The sequence below is a fragment of the Macrotis lagotis genome, chromosome 5 (assembly GCF_037893015.1).
Source record: "Macrotis lagotis isolate mMagLag1 chromosome 5, bilby.v1.9.chrom.fasta, whole genome shotgun sequence".
Classification (NCBI taxonomy): Eukaryota; Metazoa; Chordata; class Mammalia; order Peramelemorphia; family Peramelidae; genus Macrotis; species Macrotis lagotis.
The window spans coordinates 262,186,795-262,210,841 of NC_133662.1; the positions used below are offsets into that span (position 1 = coordinate 262,186,795).

The window sequence follows — 24,047 nt, forward strand, 5'->3', positions numbered from 1 at the left end:
TGAGAACAGGGCTTAATGAAAATTTATAATCTGCTATATTTTGGGGTCAGTCCAGATGGACAGTGAGTTGGGCTTGGAGCAGGCCGGGAGGAGGAGAAGGGGTTGGATCATCTTTAGGAAACAGCAAAGTGCCCCATGGAAACCAAGGTCAAAGACCCAAAGACCAGCATCTTACTGGTGCTGCTGCATGAGGGTGGCAGGCATGACAACAGTCTCTGGAGAATTAAAAGAGAGACCCAAAGATGTGCCATGGCACATGGTGGGTGTGAGCAGCAGGCTGCAGCATGGAACCAATTAGGAACTTTATCTGTTTTTGCTCTTTTTTTTTTTGGTGAGGCAATGGGGTAAAGTGACTTGCTCAAGGCCACACAGTCAGGTAATTATGAAGTGTCTGAGGCAGGATTTGAACTCAGGTCCTCCTAACAATTAGGAACTTTAAAGAATAAAAGGAGTCTGCTAGGAAGGGAAGATGGTCCAGGTACCTGGCAAGGGAGAGGGAAGACAGGGATGTGGCTGCCAAGATGGCAGAAGCCACAGTGGGCTCCAGGAGGATGCTCATGAGAGCCACAGAGGAGTCACTGGGATGGGTGGCAGGGATGATGGGTTATTCAGTATTGTTCTAGTCAAAGTCATACAAGATCAGGAGCAGCCCAACTGGCTCCCTGGGGGAATGGCCAAACAAATGGGCTAAGCTATAATGGGACCATGAAAGCTGATAACTATGGAGCTTATAGGAAATTGTGGAGACTGATAGAAGAGAATGCAGAAGGAAATCAAAACCAGAACTGTCTTCACACTGACGACCAAAGGCAAAGAAAGGAAAATGGGGAAGAAAGGGAGGGAAGAAAGAAAAAAGGGAGAGAGGAAAGGGATGAAAGAAGGAACAAAGGAAAGGAAAGATGAAGGAAGAAAGAAGGAAGGAGAAGAAAGAAGGGGAAAGGAAGACATTAAAAGGAAGAGAGGGAGGAAAGAAGAAAAGAAGAAGAAATAAAGAAGGGAGAGAAGAAAGGAATGAAGGAAGGAAAAAGAAAGGGAGAAATGAAGGAAGGAAGGAAGGAGAATGGGAAAGAGAGAAAAAAGGAAGGAATTGAAAAGGAAGAGAAGGAGAAAAGAAACCAGAGTTAAAGATGGTAGGAATTAGGTAGGCCTGCAGGGAAACACCGAAAAACATTTTATTTGTCTGTTGTTTACTATTTCATTTGTGTGCATAGCGTTACAGGCTGACTAGGGTGAGTAGTGGCTTTGTTTGGCTTGGTGAAGACTTGGGGGAAGGCCACGGAAGGCCATGATTGCTGTCTTCAAGTATTTGAAGCAGTGCCAATGATTTAGCAGAACTAGATGAGTTTTGGATGGCCCCAGAGGTCAAGGCCCAGGAATAACAGGTAGAATGGAGAGACAAGACTATAGCTTGATAGTGTCATGAGAATTCCTAAGGAGAGGTCTCAAAGGGAAGAGGCCATCTCAATAAACCCTGGGTTTCCATCCTTGGAGGTTCTAAAGCAAAGGTGGTATGGCCACAGGGTAGCAGGGATGGGATGAGAGCTGGTCCACTGGGTTGGACGAGCCTGAGATGATGGATCCAAGGCAGATGGAAGCATAACATTCTGGTATTTCATTGTTCTCAGTAAGGAGGATGGTTACGTAAGGCAGCATGTGAAAATGCACAAGGAATGTGGCCAGGGAGTCTTGGGTTCCAATCTAGTGTCTCTCCTTGACTGGCTATAGAACTGGCTAAGTCATCCCACCTAAGACTCACTTTGCTTCTCCATAAAATGGGGCTGAGGTGAGGATCAAATTCAATCATGTTTGGGAAAATAGCTTTAAAAAGATGGCACTGGGTTAAAGTGCAGGATCACCATGGAACCTCAGATCTTACTCCAAGTAAATCTAAGATTCACCCATGAGAGGGCGAGAGAAGTAGAACTGGGAGGAGGGACCGATGAGTTCAACCCACTCATTTCACAGACAATATGTTGGTCAGGGGCAGGGTTGGGAAGGATGGGAACCAGTGGGTTCTGGCAACTAGTCTCAAGTTCTTTCCATCCTCCCACATTGTCTCTCTTGGTTCAAAGAGCTCAGTTCTGCCTTGTTCCCCCTTCCCTGGCCTTGCTTTATCTCCTCTTCCTCGGGCTCCTTCTCTGAATGACTGCATTAGTGAACCCTTGATGGGCATAGATAGAAGTCTTAGTGTCAGACACAAGGGTGGGCAGAGACAGAAACTTCATCCCGATGACCTCTGAAGTCAAAGAGATTCACTCCATTGTTCCCTTCTGGAGAACAAGCCTCAGTGGGTCTTCAGGGGTAGCCTCCACCCCAATCTATGACTAGAAGGGACCCTAGGAGCTGCCCAGCCCCGAGCTGCTCTTTATTAGGGAGCAGAGAGTAGCAGCACATTGCCCAAGGCCCCAGGTAGTCAGCTGCCAGGGACACAGATAGAAACTTCCAACAAACATATGAACTCCATGTGGATCTGGGAAATGAGGCTTCTCATCAATCCTCCCTTTGAAGGAGGAAGAGAACTGGCTGCTCAATTCAAACAAAACAAGTGCCTTCCCTCTGCACCCTCTGCTCACTTGCCAGTCAGACATGGGGTATAAAAACAGTGGCACGATTCAAAGGGCTGAGGGCAGCCGTCTCGGTGCTTCCTAGGTGCCGGCCCCATCTGAGAGAAGCTGCCAGGTGCATCCCCAGTGCTGAAAGAGCATCATGGGGGTGGGGGTTCCTGGCTTTCTCCCTGCCTTTTTTTCTGGCCTCCCACTCCATATAAAGGCAAGACTTGAACCCAGATCTTCCCAATGCCAGAAAAGGAGCCCTTGACTCCAAAGACCAGTTTCTACAGCTCTTATGCCTCAAGCCCTAGAGGGAACACAAGCTGGTTGAGTGCCAGGATCCCTTTTACCTTTGGGATCTGAGCTCCCCAGTGATGTGTGGGGAATGGACGGCAGGCCCCATCCCAGACCTAGCAACTCAGCAAACTCAGCAGCCCAAACATGCCTTGGCCAAAAGGCCCCAGGCTTCCCTCCTGCTCAGAGAGCTTTGGGGTCTATGGAGCTCTTTCCTCCAGTCAAGTCTAGGATTATTCTTCTCCGGACACCCCCTGGCAGCTGCCTCCTGGTCTAGGGGAATAGGAAGGAAAACAAGGCCCCCAGGGCCAGCCCTTCCCCATTGACCCTCCCAGGCTTTGCAAGCCTAACTCTAGTCCTTTTTTTCTCTTTTTTTTTCTTTTTTTTTTAAGGTTTTTGCAAGGTAAATGGGGTTAAGTGACTTGCCCAAGGCCACACAGCTAGGTAATTATTAAGTGTCTGAGACCTGGATTTGAACCCAGGTACTTCTGACTCCAGGGCCAGTGCTTTATCCACTGCACCACCTAGCCGCCCCTCCTAACTCTAGTCCTAACCCTAGCCCTCAGTGGCTGATCAGCCACAAGGAATTCCCTGGATGTTCAAAAACACCCTAAAAAATGACAGTGGAGGAGGGCTTTTCAACATGGATGCTTTATTTGTGATTTCACATGTACATCTTGCCTCATGTCCATCTGGAGAGAGCTCAAGAAAAGGAGATTGGCCAGAGAAGGCCAGACTTACGTGGGGAGCACATTCTTATGATACCCAGGAGTGACAGGCCTCTGCAGGGGCTCATCAACACTCTGCTGGACGCCGCCGGGAAGCCCTCTCCTCCGGATTTTGGCTGAGTTGGTCATTATCTAGGTAGGACATAGGAGAAACAGGGTCAGAGAACAAATGTGGCAGTGCCACCTTGGTCCCCTGGTTCCTGCTGGAACCTTCTCTAAGGGGTGTTAAAAAAAAAACAACCTCAAAGCAAAGCCATTTTTTCTTCATTTTCTGTGCCTGGCCAGTGCTCCAGGGTGGGCCCCAAAGGCTGGTGGGGGGCCTGGGCCCAGGAAGGCTCAATGGGAAGAGTGAGGAGACAAGAGGGAAGGGGTGGCCAGGGAAGACCAGAGGGGCAGGTTTCTGTGCAAGAAAAAGGTCAAGGTCATGGAGACGGGGAAGAAGTGTGATAAAGGAGCAGCTGAGGGTCCAGCTCCTTCCCCATTACCCTGGATTTAGGAAGCCATGCTGACCCCCAGGGGATTGGGGGCTTCTCCAGGCTTCTACTTTATCAGCAGACAACCTGGGGGTCACTAATCAAAATGGGGTGCAGGGGAAGATGGAGATGGACATCAGAGGAGGAGATTACAGTGCAGGACCTCCTTTTCCCCACTGACAGGGGGAGTGTGTCTAGAGATCTCTAGGCCACTTTGGGCTTAGAGTTCTTACTTTCCCAACACTTCAACTGACATGGTCATAGGGTTGAAGTGAGGGCAGTGAGGCCAGGATGCTCTATGGTGGCATGGGGGGCGCAGATGACAGAACAGAGCATGGCCTGCTTCCTCCCATTCCAAATTCTTAGGCTTTCCCCCAGGACAGGGCTGCAGGATCTTCCTGAGTGTGTGAGAGAGGACAGATGTCCTTTGAAAGAGGAGACTAAGGTTCAGAGTGGTCAGTATGTCACTCAGGAACTCCAGGTACCAAGCTCTTTCCTGACATTATCCTGCCACTGGACATGGAGGAGAAAAGCCAAGGAATGCCCCTGAGTCCCGTGAGCCCTACCCTGCTCTAGTCATTGGTCCTCAGTTCAAGAGAAAAATCTGAGATGAGTCACCTCTACCAGGCTAAGATAAAAGCAGGGAAAGATGCCCCAGGATCCTTAAGAACTTTTGGATATTTTCATGAGCCCTCTTGGGGCAGCTAGGTGGTACAGTGGATAGAGGGCCAGGCCTGGAGCCAGGAAGACTGGAGTTCAAATCTGGCCTCAGACACTTATTAGCTGAGTGACCCTGGACAACTCACTTCACCCTGTTTGCTTCAGTTTCCTCATCCATCAAATGAGCTGGAGAAAGAAATGACAAACTACTCTAGTATTTCTGCCAAGAAAATCCCACCAAAATGGGGTCCTGAGAGTCAGATGCAACTGAAATAACCAACAACCACGAGGACTGAGGCTGCAGCCTGGAGGTTGGAGGTGAATGAGTGTCTTTGGGGGAGGAAGGTGACCTGGGCAGGGAAAAGGGAGGAGAGAGGGAAACAGAGAAAAGCAGTGAGGGAGTGAGGGGTGCCAGATGGCGTGACTCTTGCCAAGGATGCCCACAAAGGGGAGAGGTGGCTCCACCCTTCTCCTGGCCTGACATTCCCTTTACAACACTGGAGATAAATCCCTGACTATAGGTATCACCACCCCATTTTATCGATGAAGAACCGAGACTAAGAAAGGTGGACTCCATGTCAGAGCCTTTGCCCTCCAACATCTCTCTGCTCTGAGGAGGTTAATACCGATGGACTGCCCAGGGAGGGAACTGGCTGCCATCACTTGAGACTGGAGGACCATTTTGTGGGGTGTGCTCTTGAAGTCTCTGAGGAGATTCTGGCTCAGAGATGTCCTCTGGGGTCCCTATTTCTGAGATGGTGATGCTGCCCGTGGCCATGGAACAGAGAACAGGAAAATGGTGCAAATGGGGAAGGAGTCTGTGACCTTTGCCTCATGAATGCACTGCTCTGGCTGACTCAGCTAAACCCAGGGAGAGGATCATGTGTAAGAGCTCCCTGGCCCGGGGTCCAGGGGGAGCGGTACTCACCCCGAGGTACTCTGAGGTCAGCAGCTTTTCCCCCGAGAGCTCTCCGAGCTGGGGTTGGAGCACCTCATCCTTGTCCAGATCAGACTCCATGATGTCATGGTCCTCCTGTTTGAGAGAGACAAAGATTGAGGTCAACGGCAGGACAGTGAGCAGCCTGGGAAGCTCAGACATTTGTACGGGCCTATTCTTGGGGGTTGGGGAACCAGATACCATCTTGAAGGGATGGGGTAGCAGAAGTTTGTTTTAGGTGTCCTGGTGTGAACATTTCCTACAACCTCCAAGCCGCCCAGATGATTTTAGTCAGGAAAGAGAGTCAAGACCGAAGTGTGGAGGCCCGGGTCTCTCCATGAAGGCGGGAGGAGGGATCTCCACCAACTAGACCTCTCCCGGAGGTCTGGCTCACCTCTCAATAGCCCCGGGAGGAAAAGGACACCCAAAGGCTCCAGATCACCATGCTCTAAGCTTCTCTGCACAAGGATCCAGGCTCACCGGAAAAGCACCACATTCCCTCCCACAATCTCTCCCACCAAGTCCCCCCAGGGCTCTGAGCTTCACCTGCCCACCTGCCACAGGCTCACCATCCAATGGGTCTGGGTAGCCCCTAACATGGCCTTGGTCCCCCTAGGAACCTTGTGTTCTAAGAGGCCTGGGATGTCCTGGAGAGAACCCTGAGCCCCCAGGGCCAGAGCCCACTGTGGAACAGTGGCTGAGTCCTGGGGAAGGCCCTCTGGGGGTCTCGGCTTCCTCTTCGGGAGGATCAAGGGGTATGTTTTCTTAGATTCTTTTGAAGGGTGAGAAATTCGTAATGCTGCCCCATCCCCTTTCCTACTCTCCTTGAAAGGGAAGGGCTGACACTGCAGTGAGAGTTCTCAGGCCCATGCCAAGACCCTGGCTTGCCTGACCTCTCTGGGCCTCTGGCTCCCTCACGTGTAAAAGGAGGGACTCGGCTGACATGATGACCAACAAGTGAACTATGTTCCAGGATTGGCTAAGCTCTGGGGAGACAAAGAAAGGCAAAAAGCTGTCCCTCCTCTCCTGGAAGGTGAACTGGGGGGCAGTATTTATGGGGATGGGAGGCCCACTGTCTGGAAGCCAGGGAGGGATCCCCCCCATTGGAGGAGTCCAAGCACCCAAAGTCCACTCAACCTCTCAACAGTCAGCTTCACTTTGACAAAGGAAGACTTCAAAGGGACAGTAAGGGCAAACATACAAATATTCCCCTGCCCCCCAACTCCCCAGGTTTCTGTGGAGCTGCCCACGTAAACAGAGTAGAGCAGCGGCCCCATTTCTCCCAAGGAATTGAGTCCACAAACATTGATTCAGCAGGAGGCCCTGTGCCAGGGCTAAGGGAATTCAAGGCAGAGGCTGGGCCCCGAGGGGCCACACTGCCAGATCCTGCGCCATGTGATTTGGGGCTGTTGGTTGGTTGGCCAAGGAGAGCAATGTTCTGAGGTGGGAACTTGTCTCCTCCCCACAAAAAGTGCCAGACCTCCCAGGCCTCTTTTATGGGTCTCCTCTCCAGGCAATCCCTGTTCGGGTCCCAAGGGAACAAATCCCACATACTCCCACCACCTTGCTCATGTGCCATTAAGCCTGGGTGCCCACCCTCCCCCCCCCAATTACAAGGAATGACAATTATTAACATTCACTTTTGAGAATTTTTGAATTGCAAATCGTCTCCTTCCTCCCTAAGACAGAAATTTGATATAAGTTATCTATCTGCAATATCTAAAATATACTTCCTTATCCATCACGTTGTGAAAGAACAAGCTGAACAAAGAGGACAAAACCAAGTGAAAATAGGCGGCCTTTTTTCCTGGGAATGGCTGTATGGCTGAGAAGAGCCAGTCTCTGCTCCCTGCTACAATGGTGCCCTGGCTGTGCCGCCTTCTCTTACCCTCCTCACTTCACTTGGCATCTGCTCATCTGCGTCTTCTCGGGTTTTTCTGGAAGGATCCGACTGGTCACTTCTTATAGCATAAGGGGATCCATTGCAATACTGGACCACAATGTGCTCAATCATCCCCCCCTCTTTTTTCCAATTCCAAATCTCTTGATGTATCTCCAGGACCCTCCCTCCCCCAGCCCCCTACACACACACACACACACACACACACACACACACACACATCCTGGGATTATCACCTCCCTTCAGACCTCAGGAGGTACTTTGTTCTCTATTGGACCAATAACAGCCCTATAGCACAAGTGTATCCTTTCCTCCTATGGACCCCCAGGCCCATGCCTCACTCCACTACTGTCAACCCTGGGCCTCAGGGGCTGAATTCCCCAGCTGCTCCAGTCTTTATTTCCATACTGACCCGGCCCTAGTTCTAATCTCAGCTTCACTAATTTTGATAATGTGAGGAAACTGTGCCTCCTCATAAAACATCACTCAGTATTTCAGATTAATTTAAACCTGGAGGCCCTTTAAATCTGTGCCACATGAACCACCTTCAAGTGAGTCTGGGGTCATCCCTGGGATAGAGAATGCTACTGAATTGATTAAGAGGTTAATATCTCTGAAGCAGCCCCCAATTCAATGGGAAGCCCACCTCAAACTGCCTGTCAGAAGAGGGTTTGGCGGGGCAAGAATTACTGAGGAGGGGCTCCAGAGAAGGGGAGCCATCCCCTCATCTAAGTTTCAGGAGGACAAAGCCAAAAAGGGTCGAGCAATGACTCAGGGCCCCAGAGATGATACAAAAATAGGACTTCCCTGTTCAGGTTTGAGGTAGAATTTTTTCTAATGACGTACACATTCCATTTCCAAGACAAACCAACCAAAGCCTCCATGAAGGCTAGCAACCCAACTGGAAGGGAAGAGGCTTAACTCCTCTCTCCCCCACTACACAGGGTTTACACCCAGACTTGGTGATTTCTCAATGTTTGTCTTTCAGTTTTTGACTTTCCCAGTGACTTCAGGCAGGGGTGTGACCACATCTAGACCCATTTATCAGCTTCCTCTTCTTGTCAAGAGACAAGGCCAATGAATTGGTTTTAAATGTTTTTTTAAATGATGTTTTAAAGAGGAACTTGGTGATCCAGGAAGAATCAAAATTTCAAGGGTCAAAGGACACTGTTAAGCTGCATGAAAGGAATGTGCCCATGATGACTTCTTTTTTTTTTTAATTTTTATTTAAGGCAGTGGGGTTAAATAACTTGCCTAAGGCCACACAGCTAGGTAATTATTAAGTGTCTGAGGCCAAATTTGAACTCAGGTCCTCCGGACTCCAGGGTCAGTGCTCTATCCACTGTCACCTAGCTGCCCCTCCCATGCTATTTGAGAAAGGTCTAAGTCCCTGGAGACAGAGATGGGCCAGTCATGAGGGGAGGATGAGGACCCACTTCTGGATCCCCCAGGGCTGTACCACCTAGGGTCCACCTTCTACCAATGGAGGCCTCCAGCTCCTTGAGTCCACCAGATAGGGAGGATATCTAAGAACACCCCAACATCAATCCCACAGGATGAGAAGAAGCTGTGATCTGCATGAGTGAAGGAATGACCCACACCAAGTGAACACAGATCCAATGATGTATTTAAGCCATTTCAGTGTTTGATAACATTAGTCCAGTAAAGTTTAAAAAAACTTATTTTTTTGTTTTGTTTTTACAAAACAATGGGGTTAAGTGATCTGTCCAAGGTCATACAGCTAGGTAATGAATAAATGTCTGAGGCTGGATTTGAACCCAAGTCCTCCTGACTCCAGGGCTGGTGCTCTATCCACTGCACCATCTAATTGCCTCTTTTAACTTAATTTTAAAGTTTTAAAGAGATACAGGCATTGGGGCGGCTAGGTGGTGTAGTGGATAAAGCACCGGCCCTGGAGTCAGGAGTACCTGGGTTCAAATCCGGTCTCAGACACTTAATCATTACCTAGCTGTGCAGCCTTGGGCAAGCCACTTAACCCCATTGCCTAGGAAAAAAAAAAAAAGAAAGATACAGGTAATATATGGTGGAAAGGACAGGGGCTTTGGTATCCAAAGACCTAGCTCTCCCTGCTCATTCTGTCACTCCCTAGCTCTGAGACTACTTCAAGATTCAAATTCAAATTGAATGTGAATAAAATGCAAGCACAGATACTGATAGGCCCTGTCCTCAGGAAGCTTACACTCTACTGGTAGTGCCAATGTCCATGCTTCAAAGAAACAACACAGTCTATTTAAACAATATCAATTAATTTCAAGAGGACATTAATAAAAATTTAAAATGAATTAATAATTGGTAGAATCAAAGCAAATCTGAAGCCTTGGTTTCCTTCATCCAGTATAGCAGGACTAGTATTTTCACTAAGTGAAAATTGTATGAAAATTGTGCCTCGGGTACTCTATGCCAGAGTGCTTTGTCAGCTGTGAAGCTAATTGTTAACATCATTCATATTATCATCAGCATGCTTGGAAACAACTCATCAGGAATAAGCAAATGGAAGAAAAGCAAAGAGAAGCGAAGATGAGTTGGTTCCCAAAGAGAAGCCAGACTTTCTGAGTCCACTCAATGAGTTTCCAAAAAGGCTTGGGAAACTTGTACAGGCAAATATTGGGGGAAGGGAGAGAAAAGTCTGAGCTCCCAAGGCAGACAATGGAGAAGGTAAGCAGATATCCCATTTAAACCATTCCACAGGACAAAGGGACACCTTTCCTGTCACTGCCAAGTAGGTGAAAAACCGAAGAATCTTTATTTGGAAATGGGCAAAGGTGGCCCCCAATGGGCACCGAGCCAGAGAACCCAGAGCTGGCCTGGGCGACTCATGCCTTTCGGCTCATTCTCCTCAATGCATGAGAGAAAAGGATTCTATTGCATTCTCTGGGAGAGCTGGCTGAAATCCGTGACGTCCTCTGGAGAGGGGAGTCTGGCCCAAAGGCTGGGCATTACCAGGGCATTCTCTGTGCCCTCTGAATACAAACAGTGGTCTGTGAAACCCAGCTCGGGAGGCAAGACTTCTGAGGTCCTGAGAAGGGGGGCGAGAGGTAAGGAAATGCTTCCAGAACTGGTGCCCTATGGCGGCTCTTATATACCATCGCTGGAATGTACTGACAATGAAAGCTTACGATTACATTGTCTTTTTACGTTTTAGCCAAATGCATCAAATTACCAGAGCTCTAGCTCACTGATAACTGATTATTACCTGACCGAAATCCAGCCCGCCTTTGAAAGCACTGGGGTGGTGGAGGGGATCTTAGCTGTCCAAGGAGAGGGCTGCCCCCCCCCCCAGCACTGGAATGCTGGGACCCAACAGGATTCTTGACTGCCAGCTTTGGGTCCTCTATCCTGATGGCAAACCTACCTCTGAGGGCCAGGGGTCTGCAGGCAACCCTAAGGGGGACCCCTAACTACACTGGACCAGTCTTCTTCCCAATCCAGCCCAGAGAGGGCAGGGCATTCAAATGGCATTCCTGTACTGGCTGCTGAAGACAGAGACATGGCCCTGATGGTTTCTCCTTGACCTAGGTGTGATCCTGGACACGGGCCTTCCAAGGAGCCTCCCAGTTCCCATCTGTCCCCCTGGGCTGCCTGGACAGACCGAGGCCTCCCTCTCCTTGGGAGTTGGCCTGGATCTCCAACAAGGGGAGGCTACACGAGAAGTTTCCCAGGGGGATGATGAGAGAAGAGGTTTTGCCTTGCATAGGATCCGTCTAATCCAAGGTGCCCTTGCTGAGCCCCAATGCAGAGAATCTGGGCCCTCCTGGAGCCAGGCCAGCTTAATTGACTCAGTCTGCTGGCCTGAGCCTTCCCTGAACACTAAATGAAGTCTAGGAAGGCATCTGGGGACAAAAGGAAAAAAAACCGGGCTTATCGACATACATTTGATACATGAAGCCATAGGAACACCTCCTTCCCGCCTTCTCTGGCCCCTGGGCCCTAGGCCTCCCATGAACTCTTCTCTGCTCTCGCCCCACCCCTCCCCACAACCCCTCTTGCTCCCTCCTCTCTTTCTCCAGGCCCAGCTCTGGTGCTTCTTTCTCCAGGAAGCCCTCTGGACATACTTTCAAATTGTTTCTCCAGAATGGTTGGACCAGTTCACAACTCTACCCACAATGTATTAGTGTACATCTTTTTTCACATGCCTTCCAGCTTTTGTCATTTTTCTTTTCTGTTATGTTAGCCAATTTAATAGATATGAGGTAGTACCTAGAGTTGATCTAAGTTGCATTTTTCTAATTACTAGTAGTTTGGTGTATTTTTTCAATAAGTATTGATAGATTTGATTTTTTTCCCTCTGAAAACTGGGAAACAGGTCCTATTTTTAGGAATTTGACTCATTTCTCTATATAACTGAGAAATGAGACTTATCAGAGACATTTGCTACATAACTTCTTAGTTTCTTAACTTTTTAATCATGTAAGCTGCACTAGTTTTGTTTGTATAAAATCTTTTTAATTTTAGGAAATCGAAGATTTCAATTTACCTCCTGTGAACTTCTGTATCTTTTACCTGGTCAGGAATTCATTTCCTCCCTGTTCCCTGGTTTACTTATAATATCACCCTTTATGTTTAAGTCATGTACCCATTTTGAGCTGATCTTAATATATGATATGAGATATGCTGGCTTATGCTTAGTTTTGGCCCGATTACTTCTGAGTTTTCTCCCACCCACTCTCTGGTATCTTAGGACTTATTCAGCATTAGCACACTGCCCTCATTGGCTTCTGGATATTGTAGACTGAAGCTGTTCTACTCATCAATGACTCTTTCTTCCCAATACAAATTTGTTTCTGTGATAACTACTTTGCCATATTGTTTGAGACCTGGTACTGCTAGGCTGCCGCCTCTTTTTTTTTTTAATAGATTCCTTGGATATTCTTGACCTGTGTGTCCTCCAGATGAATTTAGTTATTGTTTCCCTTAGATCTAAAGCAATTCCTTGGTAGTGTAATTGGTGTGGCATTGAATAAGCAAATTAATTTAGGTAATATTGTCATTTTTCTTCCTGAGGACTTTTAATAATAGCTTAAGGACCTCCCTACCTCTCCTTACTGTACTCTCACAAATATCCTCCCATGTGGTCACCAAAGTCATCTTCCTAATAGCTGTTCCTTGATTCTGACCAGCTGTCTTTGTCTTCTGTGACTCCACACTCCCTATGGCTGGGACTGACTTGCTTCTGTCCTTCCATCTCTCAGAATCCTAATTCTGCAAAACCATCTCCTGCCTCCTCTCACATCTTCCCTGTGCCCTTAATCTGGATCTGACCTTGGCCCCCATCATACTCCCAGTTGACTTACTCTACAATCCCTTCAGTTTTCAAAGCACTTTCCTTGCACTTATCTGGGGCAGTACAGAAAGTATTGGACAAACTGGTGTGTGTGTGTGTGTGTGTGTGTGTGTGTCTGGGGAAGGAATCAGTTCCAGGTAGATCAACCAGAAAGAGGAAAGGCAGATAAATGAGAGGCCCCTAAAGTCAAACATGGAGATTTCCAATGGAGATTGAAGTAAGCACAAGGCCTGAAGCCCAAGAGAAAACTTCAGGAGCTCAAAGAAGAGTCTTTACTGCACATGTAGGCCATCAGAGATCAAGGACATTGTACCCACTGGTCTATGACCAAGATGGAATCCAGAAGAAAAAGTTTGTTTGAAGAGAACGTAGGATAAGGGCAGGATCTGAAGGCTGGGGCAGCCCCTTCCAGAAAAAGGTGCCAAACCACTTTGCCACCAAACTCAACAGCTAAAGTCCCAGTGCGTTCTAATGACTTGGGACACCTGTATCAAAGCTAAGACCCAGTAGGCCCTTCCCAAGGCAATGTCCCCCCTACAACATCCATACATCAATTCATCAGTGCCTGCTATGTGCTCAGTGAGGAGTCAGGCACCTCCATTAGTCTGTTTCCTCATTTGTAAAATAATGACATAATGGTGAAGGAAAGGGCCAACATCCCAGTATTTTTACCAAGAAAACCCTCAATGAGGTCAAAAAGCATTAGACAGAACAGGAATGACTGGTAGTGGAGGGCACTACAGATACCAAGACAAAAGCAAAGTCCTCCCTGCCCTCAATGAATGAATCTAGTCCATATACAACTGGTACAAATGATGTGTCTGGAGGGGATCCTTCCTGGAAGGCTGGCATTTGGAGGAAATAAGGGATTGGAGGAGGAGGAGGAGGAGGACCTTCTTGATTGAGAGACCACAATTTGGCCAGATTCTGAAAAGGGAAGGCAGTTTTAAACACCACCTAGAAGAGTCTGAATTTGATCCCAGACAGAAAGAGCCAGCGGGGTTTCCTGAGGATGGACTGGAGATAGGAGAGGCTGGAGGTCAGGATGCTCTCTGGGTGGGTCTTCCAATAGTCCAGGTGAGATGTGAGGAGGGCCTCCAGCTTCTTGACAGGACTGCTACAGAAAAGTGGTGAGCAACAGATGGAGAAGTGCTTTGAAAGCCCAATTCAGGCAGGTCCTCTGGTGGCCAGGATCCAAGACAGGGGAGGGAAGATAGGAGTAATGGGGACCAGAGGTACCTTCTTCTGCCTAGCTTGGACTCCCAGAGAAAGCTGCCCATTCCCCCTTCTCTGCAGATAAGGAACAAAGTCACAAAAGTGGAGGAGCTTTGGGTGATGCCTGCCTGCTAAGAGGCAGTTACTTCAGACCTACCAAAGCTCCTTGGTAAGAGACAACTGTCATCTGTGTCCCAGAGGAGGGCTTTGCATTCTATTTTGGGAGGCGGGGATGGGTGTAGCTACAACCTGTATACAGATAAGGTATATACCCAGTAAATACAAAGTCTGAGGGCAGGGAGTGGAGGAGGCTAACTGCTAGGGTGCAGGAACTGAGCTTTGAAGGAAGGCTGTCAAAATTCCAAGAGACAGAGCTTGGGAGAGAGAACAGTCCTAAGACAGGCTAGGCAAATTCAAGGAGGTGGGAGATGAAGTATTGTATAAAAGGTCCAGGAAGCTGGTTGGCTTGGCTTCAGTGCAGAAAGCTTGAGGGTCCCAAAACCCCACTCCAAGGGCTAGGCTAGAAGGAAGAAGCTGTTCCTCAGCCCTGACTGGTTCATGGGGTAAAGGTTCAAGCTGCTGATGTGGTTTCCCAGTCACTGAGAGAATGAAAGGGTCGGCCCGCAAGGCCCAACTTCCTGGAGTTTCCACTGTTGTGCACATTGCCATTGTCACTGCCATCTGATGGGGCATGCCTACTGATCCATCTTCCCCCTGGAGATGCAGAAGACTGTCGGAACCAGAGCTGCATCCTGCTGAGCATCCTTCCCATGTTGTGGTGTACTTCCATTTGGAAGGAGCTGGGTAGTCTAGAAGTGCCTCCCCTCCTTCATGACCTCTCACTGGGACAACCTAAATGGTCTCCCTTCTCTAATCCACCCTTCACACATCTGCCAAGTGACATTCCTGAGGCACAGTTCTGATCATGCCAACCAAAGGTGGCTCCAAAGGCTTCAGGGACTCCCATTGTCTCTTGGTTACAACCCAATTGTGTCTGTTTGACCTTTAATATCCCTTGTGATCCAGCCCCCCTGTGCGGGCCTACTGCAGATTGTCCTCTTTCCTCACTCTTTGGTCCAGCCATACCAGCTTTCTTGCTGTGGCTTTGGAACATTCAATTTTCCAGGTCTGCCCTCTGGTCCCCACCTCTGTCCCTTTCAAGCTCGGCTCAGGTGTTCCCTCTTCCTCTTTGCTGATCCTACAGTTGCAAATGGCTCCTCATTCTTCCCCATCACCAATTCTCTTGTACTTTGTCTTTATATTGTAGAGATTGTTTTCCCTTGAAGGGAGGGACTGTTTCATTCACCCAGAACATCGGACACATAGGAGATGCTTAAGAAACACTTGTGGACAGATGAACAGACCTGGCGAATCTGTGCTCTCAACACATCAGGTGAGAGTAGCTGTGGAGACACTGGTCACTGGGCCACCTTGGTCTTGCTCCACAGAACCAGGCAGCCCCTCCTGAAGTTTGGCACTTTTGAGTGATTCATCAGTGTAAGGACTTCCACCAAGATATAGCAAGCCCTCTCCTCCTTTATGATTCTTGTCTGTGTTTTGCCACAAATCCTGCCCGGACTGGAATGCCAGGTCTCATGACATCAAGGTCTTCCTCTGGATCCTGAATGTGCCAAGGAAGATCCCACTGAGGTTGCCACCCCTCAATCTCACGATGTGGTCAATTCTCCTCTTCTCCCATCACAGAGCTGGCCTTTCGCACACCTTTCCCTTTACTTTGTCCCCAAATTGGTACCACGGCCCATCTTCCTTCTACCTACCGGCTCTTGGCCATAGAAACAATTCTTTCACTATCATGACTCACAATCAAATAGTAGGAGGAGAAAGTCAGCAAGAAAGTTTAGTTTGGGGCAATTGCTAAACCCATTCGAATCTAGTCTCTTTCTCCTCCTCAATTCTGGGCCCTGCTCATTATCCATTTGGAGTACAATATGGGTCTGGATCAATGGGTGTGGGTGGTTCCTAGAGGTCAGAAAAGGTAAATCTCAAATAAAGAGACTTCCAAGACTGACTTGACCCTGGTAGTGACCAGCTTAGAGAGCTGCTTATCTCCAGAGTTAGGAGGAGCCTTAAAACCAGAGCTGTCCCTGAGTGACCAGCCCCACCCTGGTGGCTCCCTGCCCCAGACTGACCTCCGTGAACCTGGACAAGGGGTCTGTAGGACTGAGATGGATTCCATACTTGGGCTGAGGACGGAATGCTTCCTCTCATTGTGTCTCATGCCATGAGCTGAAAGCATAGAAGGCCATTCCCTTTGGGAATGGAAACCAGTTTGTAGCTGCTTAGGACTAACTGCTTTTGAGTCATTCTGGTTTCCTTTCAATTCTACTTTTCAAACATAAGCCCAGTCAGTGAACAAGACAACTCTATAGAAATCCTTCTATTTCTTTAGTTTGTTGGTGGAACGTGAACCAACTGGGCCAAGAAAGACAAGCTCCCACTTGGCAGAGTCCTGACAAAGATGGCTGGCCTGAACAGTATTACCTTCATGTAGTCATTTAACATATATCATTCAATTGCTACATGTTCTAGGAGCTACAAATATAAACAAGCCACAGTTGCCACGGTCCTCTCTTAACTAAAAAGTCTTTTTTAACTAGAATTATCTAGATGACATCAATGCTCCACTACACTTTGCCTTGGTGGACTCTACTTCAAAGAAGAGGCAATAGAACACTGAGTATTGAAAAACTTTAGAATGGCTCATGAAAAATGTTCTTTATGATGATAATGAAACCTGATGATGTTAACAGAGAGAAAACTCTTTGTGTCTATTTTGACAACATTTTATCCATCAGAATGAATGATCTTCAGGATTAAAGCATGGACCCAATCCAGCACTGACTGGGCTCCAGGAGACTTGGGAATGGGCAGCTGGCTCATGTCCCAAAGTCCCCTGCTCTTGGGAGGAGGTTGGAGAAAATGGTGCTCTAGCCGTGGGGGCCAGCGAACCAACCAGAAAGGTGCAAGGCTAGAACGCAGAGCGTAGAGCCCCATTCCATCCTCCATAGGCTTTAACCTCTCAGTCCAAGAGGTCCCAGAGATATGCCCTGTATTCCATCTCTCTTAATGAGCACAATATCAGGCATTCTATCCCAGGATCACAGTTTTTCCAGAGTGTTCTGAAAAACTTTCTGATTTGACTGGAAGGCCCAGCCCAAGTCCCTTTGGTGAGCAGCAGTAAACCATCACTTGTGCCCTGCCCAAAGAAGTGATAGTCACCATTACTATCACCATCATCCTTATTGTCACCCACCTTGTATAAGGTTCTTGAAAGAGGACAGGGCCCTTCCAAGTGTTGCCTCATTCATTTGAGGGCTATTGATCCTTACAACAGCTCTAGGAGGTCAGTGCTATTATTATCTCCACATAGCTCCATTCCTTCAGAGGAAGAAACCGAGGCAGGCATAATGGTGACTCGCCCAGGATCACATAGCTGGTAAGGATCTGAATCAATGTTCTCTCTACTCTGTAACCTACTATCCCCTTCACTGAAGTGGCTAATCCTTGGAATCCTTGGAGGAAACCCCTCTCCTCAGTTCTCAGGGTCACTGCCATTCTGGCTACTCTGCCTTGTGTTGAAGAACTTTCCTGGCCACCCAGTTTTCCTATGCCAGCCTCAGTCAGGAACAGACAACAGACGCCCTCAAACATTTCTTCACATAAACACTGGGAGCTCAGACCTGCTCTGCTCAGGGGCTAATTCTTGTCCTTAGCTCAAATGAGAATAATCTGAGAACCTCAATGCTAGGGGGCAGCTAGGTGGCATAGCAGATAGAGTACCGACCCTGGAGTCAGGAGGATCTGAGTTCAAATCTGGACTCACACACTTAATAATGGGGTCAAGTTGACCCCCAAAACAAGACTTGAAGAGATGGAGGATCAGGATCCAAAAGGAGCAGAAGCCAGTTCTATGGATCCAGGCTTGCAGTGTAACCAGTTAGAACTCTGTCAGCCTTCTGCCCTCTGCCCTGATCACTCTCTTCCATGCTTCCCTCTGCTTGGGACAGGTGGGTCCAGGGTCATCACAGCCTTATAGTCTTAAGACCTATAAGAAGGGACATCATAGGCAACTGAGTCTGGTCCCTTCATGTTACAGATGATGAAAACAAGGCACAAATTGCAGAGAGGAAGAATGAGTCAAGATTCAAGGTCAATGATGACTCCAAATTCAGAGTATGTTGTTGCCTTTAATAAAAGTGGCACCTATAAGTCAAGTCGATACCAACTTGGTCAATGAACTCCTGTGCCAGACACCAGGGATACAGAGAAAGGGAAGTCCCAGCCCCTGGATTTGAATGAGAGACACCCAAATTAATGGGGAATTCAGCCTGCTATAACTGGCTACCACCCAGGAAGAGACAGGGTCCATCAGGACCTGATGAGGAGCCATATAGGCTGATGGCAAAGGGAACAATGTCCTGCCTTTGGGCCGGTGCCAGGGCGGGGCCACTAATTTCTAAGACAAGAATCTAATAAAACCTCAGGAGGAGTCCATGTTACAGATGCAGAGTCAAGACAAACTGGGAACTGTTTGCTTTTCAGTTCTGAATCACTATGTACTCAGACTGGTGCCCCAGTCTGTGGCTACTGGGCAGCCCTTGCTATCTAATCTGAGGTTTCTACCAAACATTTGTTGCCTTGTAGACTTAAGAACAGTATCCCAAGTTGGGATTATTTTCCATGAATGGTTTCTATAACGGTCTGGTTGCTGTGCGTGATAGCCACACCTGTGAACATCTATCCCAAACTCTAGGAGAGGGGCAGGGAACCTCTGACTGGAAGGCCATATTGGTTTGGCGTTGCCAAGGCAACCACAGGTGGGGACTTGAAATTCAAAATAAAACCAAGAGCTTTTTAGAGGCAAATGAATTTAATGTTTGACCAAATATAGCTTGTGAACGATGTTATAGATATCCAAATGGCCCCTGGCAGAAAAAAGGGTTCCCCACCCCTGCTGTAGGAAGGCAAGTATGCACCTGGATTCTACCCACCTCCCCCACCCCAGCATTCTGGACTTCACATTCCAGCCAGGTCACTGTCCTTGGCTTGTCCTCACCTTCCCTGCACTGGGCAGATACACAGTCCATCTACCTGTCTAATGGATCGACACCATTCTGTTCCCTAAGCCTCTAGCCCTAGGGCCCTCCTTCCTGCTGCCTCATCAGTCCCTGGACTTGCTTGCATAGGACTGAAGATTTAGAATTGAAAGCCCTAAGACACTTCATGGAGCCCAACCCCCTCATTTTACAAAGAAGAGTGAAAAAAGATGAGCAGCCAACACTGGGATGGGGCTTTAAGGGAGGCAAACCACACGACATGTCCATCATCTAATCTCATCAGGTCCAAAGAGCCTTGTAAAGGGGTTACTCTTCTTACTCCCATTTTACAGATGAAACCACTGAGGCCCAGAGGGTGAGGAGACCTGCTTAGTTAGAAGAGGTGGATGAAATCCAGAAGCAGTGATCTTTTCCTTCCCTTCCCAATTCACTCTTTGTACTGGGGGGCCTGGATCACCTTGTAATGCCCCCTCTGGTCTGCTCCCTGCCTCCTCTCCTGGCTGGGAGCCCCATTTCATGAGAGGCCCCAGCTCTGCTCATATTCGTCACAAGTCAACTCTCTGGGTTGCTCCCCTTCCCTATCGGCCTAGCCTCAATTTTCATTATCCAGCCCCCATTTTGCTGGGCTTTCCCTTGTTAGGATTTTAACTTGAGAGGAACTTGGGACCTTTTCCTGAATTTACAGCTCCAGTCTGGGGCCCAGGGAAGGGTTTATAAAAGCTTCATTTTTCTGTCAGTCTGTCTGTCTTGCTGTCTCCTCAGCCTGCAGTGCAGTGTCTTCTTCTGTTGGTCATCTCTTCTTTACTGATGGTTCCGATCCCCCCCTACCCAGCAGCCTGCCTGTCCTCTCCCAGCTGAGGCCTGGCCTAGGAAAAAGAACGATGTCGACCCAGATGGATTTGTGCAGTTTCCTCTCAATACAAAACAAACAAGATCCTGTTTTCTTTTTTGCCTTGTCTTCCAAAAAACTTCAGAGTCAAACTCACTGCCCAAACTCACCAGTCAAGAGACTCAACAGTGTCATTTCATCAATAGGGAGAGGCTGGCAGAGAAGAGAGAGAGAAAGGGTTTTGCTCACCATGCTTTTGGCAAAAGGTTGGGGTCGACCAATGGATGTTTGTGGTACATCAGGGTGAGCATAGATGACTTGACCCAACATCACCCCACATGACCCAACAAACATTGTGCAGTGTTAAGATCTGGATCTGGAAGAGACTTGGGAAGACACTGACTCCCAAACCATCATTCAATAGATGAGGAAACAAGGCCCAGACAGGTTAAATGACCTGTCCAATGACAAGAACATAATGAGCAGAACCAGCTTCTGGCCCAAGTCCAAACTCAGTATGCTTCTATTACTGTTCCATTTTCTAGAAGGGGATTGGGCCATGTTCCATCCTTGAACTTAAGACATAGAGTAAAGAGGGATGTAGGGTGTGAGGCCAGAGCAGGGACAGTCACAGAATCTTGCTGCTGGAAAGGACCTCAGGGGTTAACAGTCCAATTCAACCATACTCAGCATCCCCTGTTCCCCAAGCAAACCTAAGCAAATAAAGGGCGACCCTTCCTACTCAAGGTGCTTCATTCCAGATTGGTCAGTCCTAATTTCTGAGACATTTTCCCTTATGTCAGAAGCAAAGAGTGACCTCTTTGCACCTTTGCCCTTTAGTTGCTGGGACAGCTAGAGGAAAATCAAGCCCCTCTTCCATGGGACAACCCTTCAGATACCTGGCAATAGATGCCATGGCTCCTCCAATCCTACTTCCTTTAACCAAACTTCCATGACACAATCTGACCTTGAGGATCTTTGGCCCTCCTCTAGGTGCCTGTGAATGCATCAAGAGCAACAGTAGCACGGATGAAGTTCAAGTCTATGAGGGTGGATGAACCTTCTATGAGAAGACTGAAGAGAGATGTCGAGATGGTCATGGAACCAATCTCGATAACCTTTGAGAAATACTAGACAATGGTGGTACAGCAGATGACTGGACATCCCAATCTTCCAAGAATGGGGAGAGAATCAGTTGTTCACTGTGGGCTCCCTGGATCCTCGCCTTCCTCAGTCTCCTCAGCACTGGGCAAGGACCCTTACTAATACATGCTGGTCACCAGAGAGTGATCTAGAAGAGGCTGAAAGACAGGCCTTGTGCCGGCTTAGGGAAGACACTGGTGCTTAATGGAAATCAGAATGCATTTCTTAAGAAATTGTCCTGGGGGACTTAGTTCAATGTCTTTTGAGAGAGTGATTAGGTGCCAGTACTGCCACGGACATGATGCTTTTTGATTTCAGGCTGGCATTCACCAATAAGGAGGAGGACTGATGTTTATAGAGCAGTCTAAGGATTGGAAAGCACTCCTAAATGTCGTATCTGATGTGAGTCTTTCATCAGGTGTTAGTTACCATCATCTTCATCTTCTATTGAACAAACTGACACGGGGGCCAGGTGAGTGACTCACCTCCTGGTCAAACAGAAAGCAGGACCTGGAGGTGAGGCCCAAAGTGATGCCTAGATCAGTCCTCTCTCTTCCTCTGATGCCACGTAAAATCACTCAAAATAGCCAAGGAGAGAATATGTGGTGGACAGATTTGGGCCCAGATCCACAGCTGTATCCAGGAGGTATTGGCTTATGGTTTAATCCCTATTGGGGGAATGTGTCCCTCTTTGGACCTGAGACTTAACCAGCATTTCCCTAGTGACTTGAATAAAGTCACAAAGGCATACTTTCCAAACCAACAGATGACAAAAAGCAAAGGGGGAGCTGGTATTCCAGACCAGGGTGGCAAATTCAGACAGAAAACCGATCCTGGGGCAGCTAGGTGGCACAGTGCATAGAGCAGTGGCGTCAGGAGGACCTGAGTTCAAATAAGGCCTCAGACATTTAATAATTGCCTGTGTGGCCTTGGGCAAGTCACTTAACCCCATTACATTAAATAAATAAAATTTAAAAAAAAGATCCTTATGGGCCACATACTGACTTAGTTTTAAGATTCAATGTCACCTATGTTGTATTGTATTTATTAACTTTATTAAAGGTCTTCCAATTATATTTTAAACTGATTCAGGCCACATAGTCAGGAGAGTTATGAGACACAAGTGGCCTAGGGGTCCCATGTCTGACATCACTGCTCTGGATGACAGAACAGAGGTTTAAATGAGAATTAGTGGGGATGTGGCTTCATAGCCATTTGTGAGAAAGAGAGCTAGGAACATCTGTATTTGGCCTGTGAACAGTGAGTTCCTCAGTGTCGCAATGAAGAAAGGTTTAGTTAGTAATTCTCCATTAGACACAAGTACACGGATGATTGTAGCCCCCCCCCCAAAAGAAAAAACTAGCTTCTCTGTTCAATCTGGGCAATTCTCACCTATTGAAGAAACAAGGTTAAAGCATCTAGGCCACAGCTCTGAGCCAGAGCCCCCAGAGGAGGAAACCAAGGCCGGGTTCTTGGGTTTTGTTTTGTTTTTTTTTTAGATTTTGCAAGGCAAATGGGGTTAAGTGGCTTGCCCAAGGCCACATTATTAAGTGTCTGAGGTCATCGGATTTGAACCCAGGTACTCCTGACTCCAAGGCCGGTGCTCTATCCACTGCGCCACCTAGCCACCCCTCTTGTTTGTTTATGAAGGGTGAGACTCCCCAGTGTCCCTGGCATACTGTGCCATAGCACTGTGGTCACCTGATTCCTCCCTATGAATGAGATGGTCAAATGTCCACAGGAGTTGAGATTCTTGGGAGTGCAGCAATGGCACCCATGGATTTTTTTTCCTCTGGCTTACCACAAGTGGCAACACCTTCATCTTGAAATCCCAGAAGATGTTAAGAAAGTAGAACAGCAGACAAATGGTCATTTTTTTCAAATGAAATGGTATCTGCAGCACATAGAAATCTAAGGAGCAGGAACTGGATGGGTCTCAATTTGAGCATTCATATTTTAAATGTGCTCCTCCGCCTCCTGCTCTACCAATGGAAGAAATGGATTCATGGATGTCTGCTTTGTTTTTCATTCCCACAGTTAACTGTACCATCCGGCCTAGGCCTCTCCTTTTCTGCCTCTGTTTCCATAGAAATGGACCTGGCACAAACAAGGTTTGCAAACACCTCAGGAACCATGAGCCCTTCAAGCCCTCCCCTTGTTTGGGGTGATGTCTATTTCCATAGAAACAGGAATGGAAAAGGAGGCAGTGGCTCTGAGTCAGCCCAATGGGCCAATTCTGAGACCTCCCACAGACAGTAAATGCTACAGCCCAAGGAGGAGCTGGAGAACATCGGCCCTGACTGGAGACTGATGTCTTTACTGACAGTCTGGAGGCCTTGGCAGATTTCCCGGGACCTTGCAAGGAATGACCAACTCCTGGAAAAAGGCAGCCTGGGCCGGGCCAGAGGATCCTGGGTGCTGTGTGTGAAGAGGGCTCTCAGCCGTCTGGCTGGGAGAAGCCCCCTGGCAGTACTCCAGGGAGGTGTGCCTCAGTGAGTGCTGGCCGGGCCAAACTCTGAGTCTTTGGACTCTTGGTCCCAGGTGAAAAAGAGGAACCTGACTTAGGACATCCTTGGCTTAGCACCAAGCTCCATATTGCTGCTGTTCCTCACTATCTTTCCAGACCCTCTGCCTGGGCCCTGGACCTATGACTCATCACTCACCTAGCCCAGCTTCCTAAGTCCTTCTTAGTCTGAGCTACCTGGTCTGGCTTGCTGGGGTCCTTCTTCCTGGCCAAGTCAAACTCCCAGCTCCCTCTCCTTCTGCTAGGATCCATCCCACTGCTGGCCTGGCCGTTTTGTGAGCTTGGTCTTCCAGGCCCTTCTTTGGATGAATGATTTCAGAGAGCACCCTCCTTTTGCCAGCTGGTTCCCTTCCCTGGGCCTAGGAACATCCTGAGCCAGGGACACAACTGAGCACTGACTCTGTTGCCCTGACAT

General features: G+C 48.2%; 1 protein-coding gene across 1 annotated transcript in view; it reads right to left on the reverse strand.

The window, feature by feature from the left end:
- Positions 1-24,047, reverse strand: part of ARMC9 (armadillo repeat containing 9) — a 123,250-nt gene that overhangs the window by 13,407 nt on the left and 85,796 nt on the right. Inside the window, exons 20-21 of the mRNA XM_074189669.1 lie at positions 5,633-5,737; positions 3,585-3,703 (exon numbers count right to left, since the gene is read on the reverse strand). Of these exons, the coding sequence (XP_074045770.1) occupies positions 3,585-3,703; positions 5,633-5,737 (224 nt within the window). The remainder of the gene's footprint in view (positions 1-3,584; positions 3,704-5,632; positions 5,738-24,047) is intronic.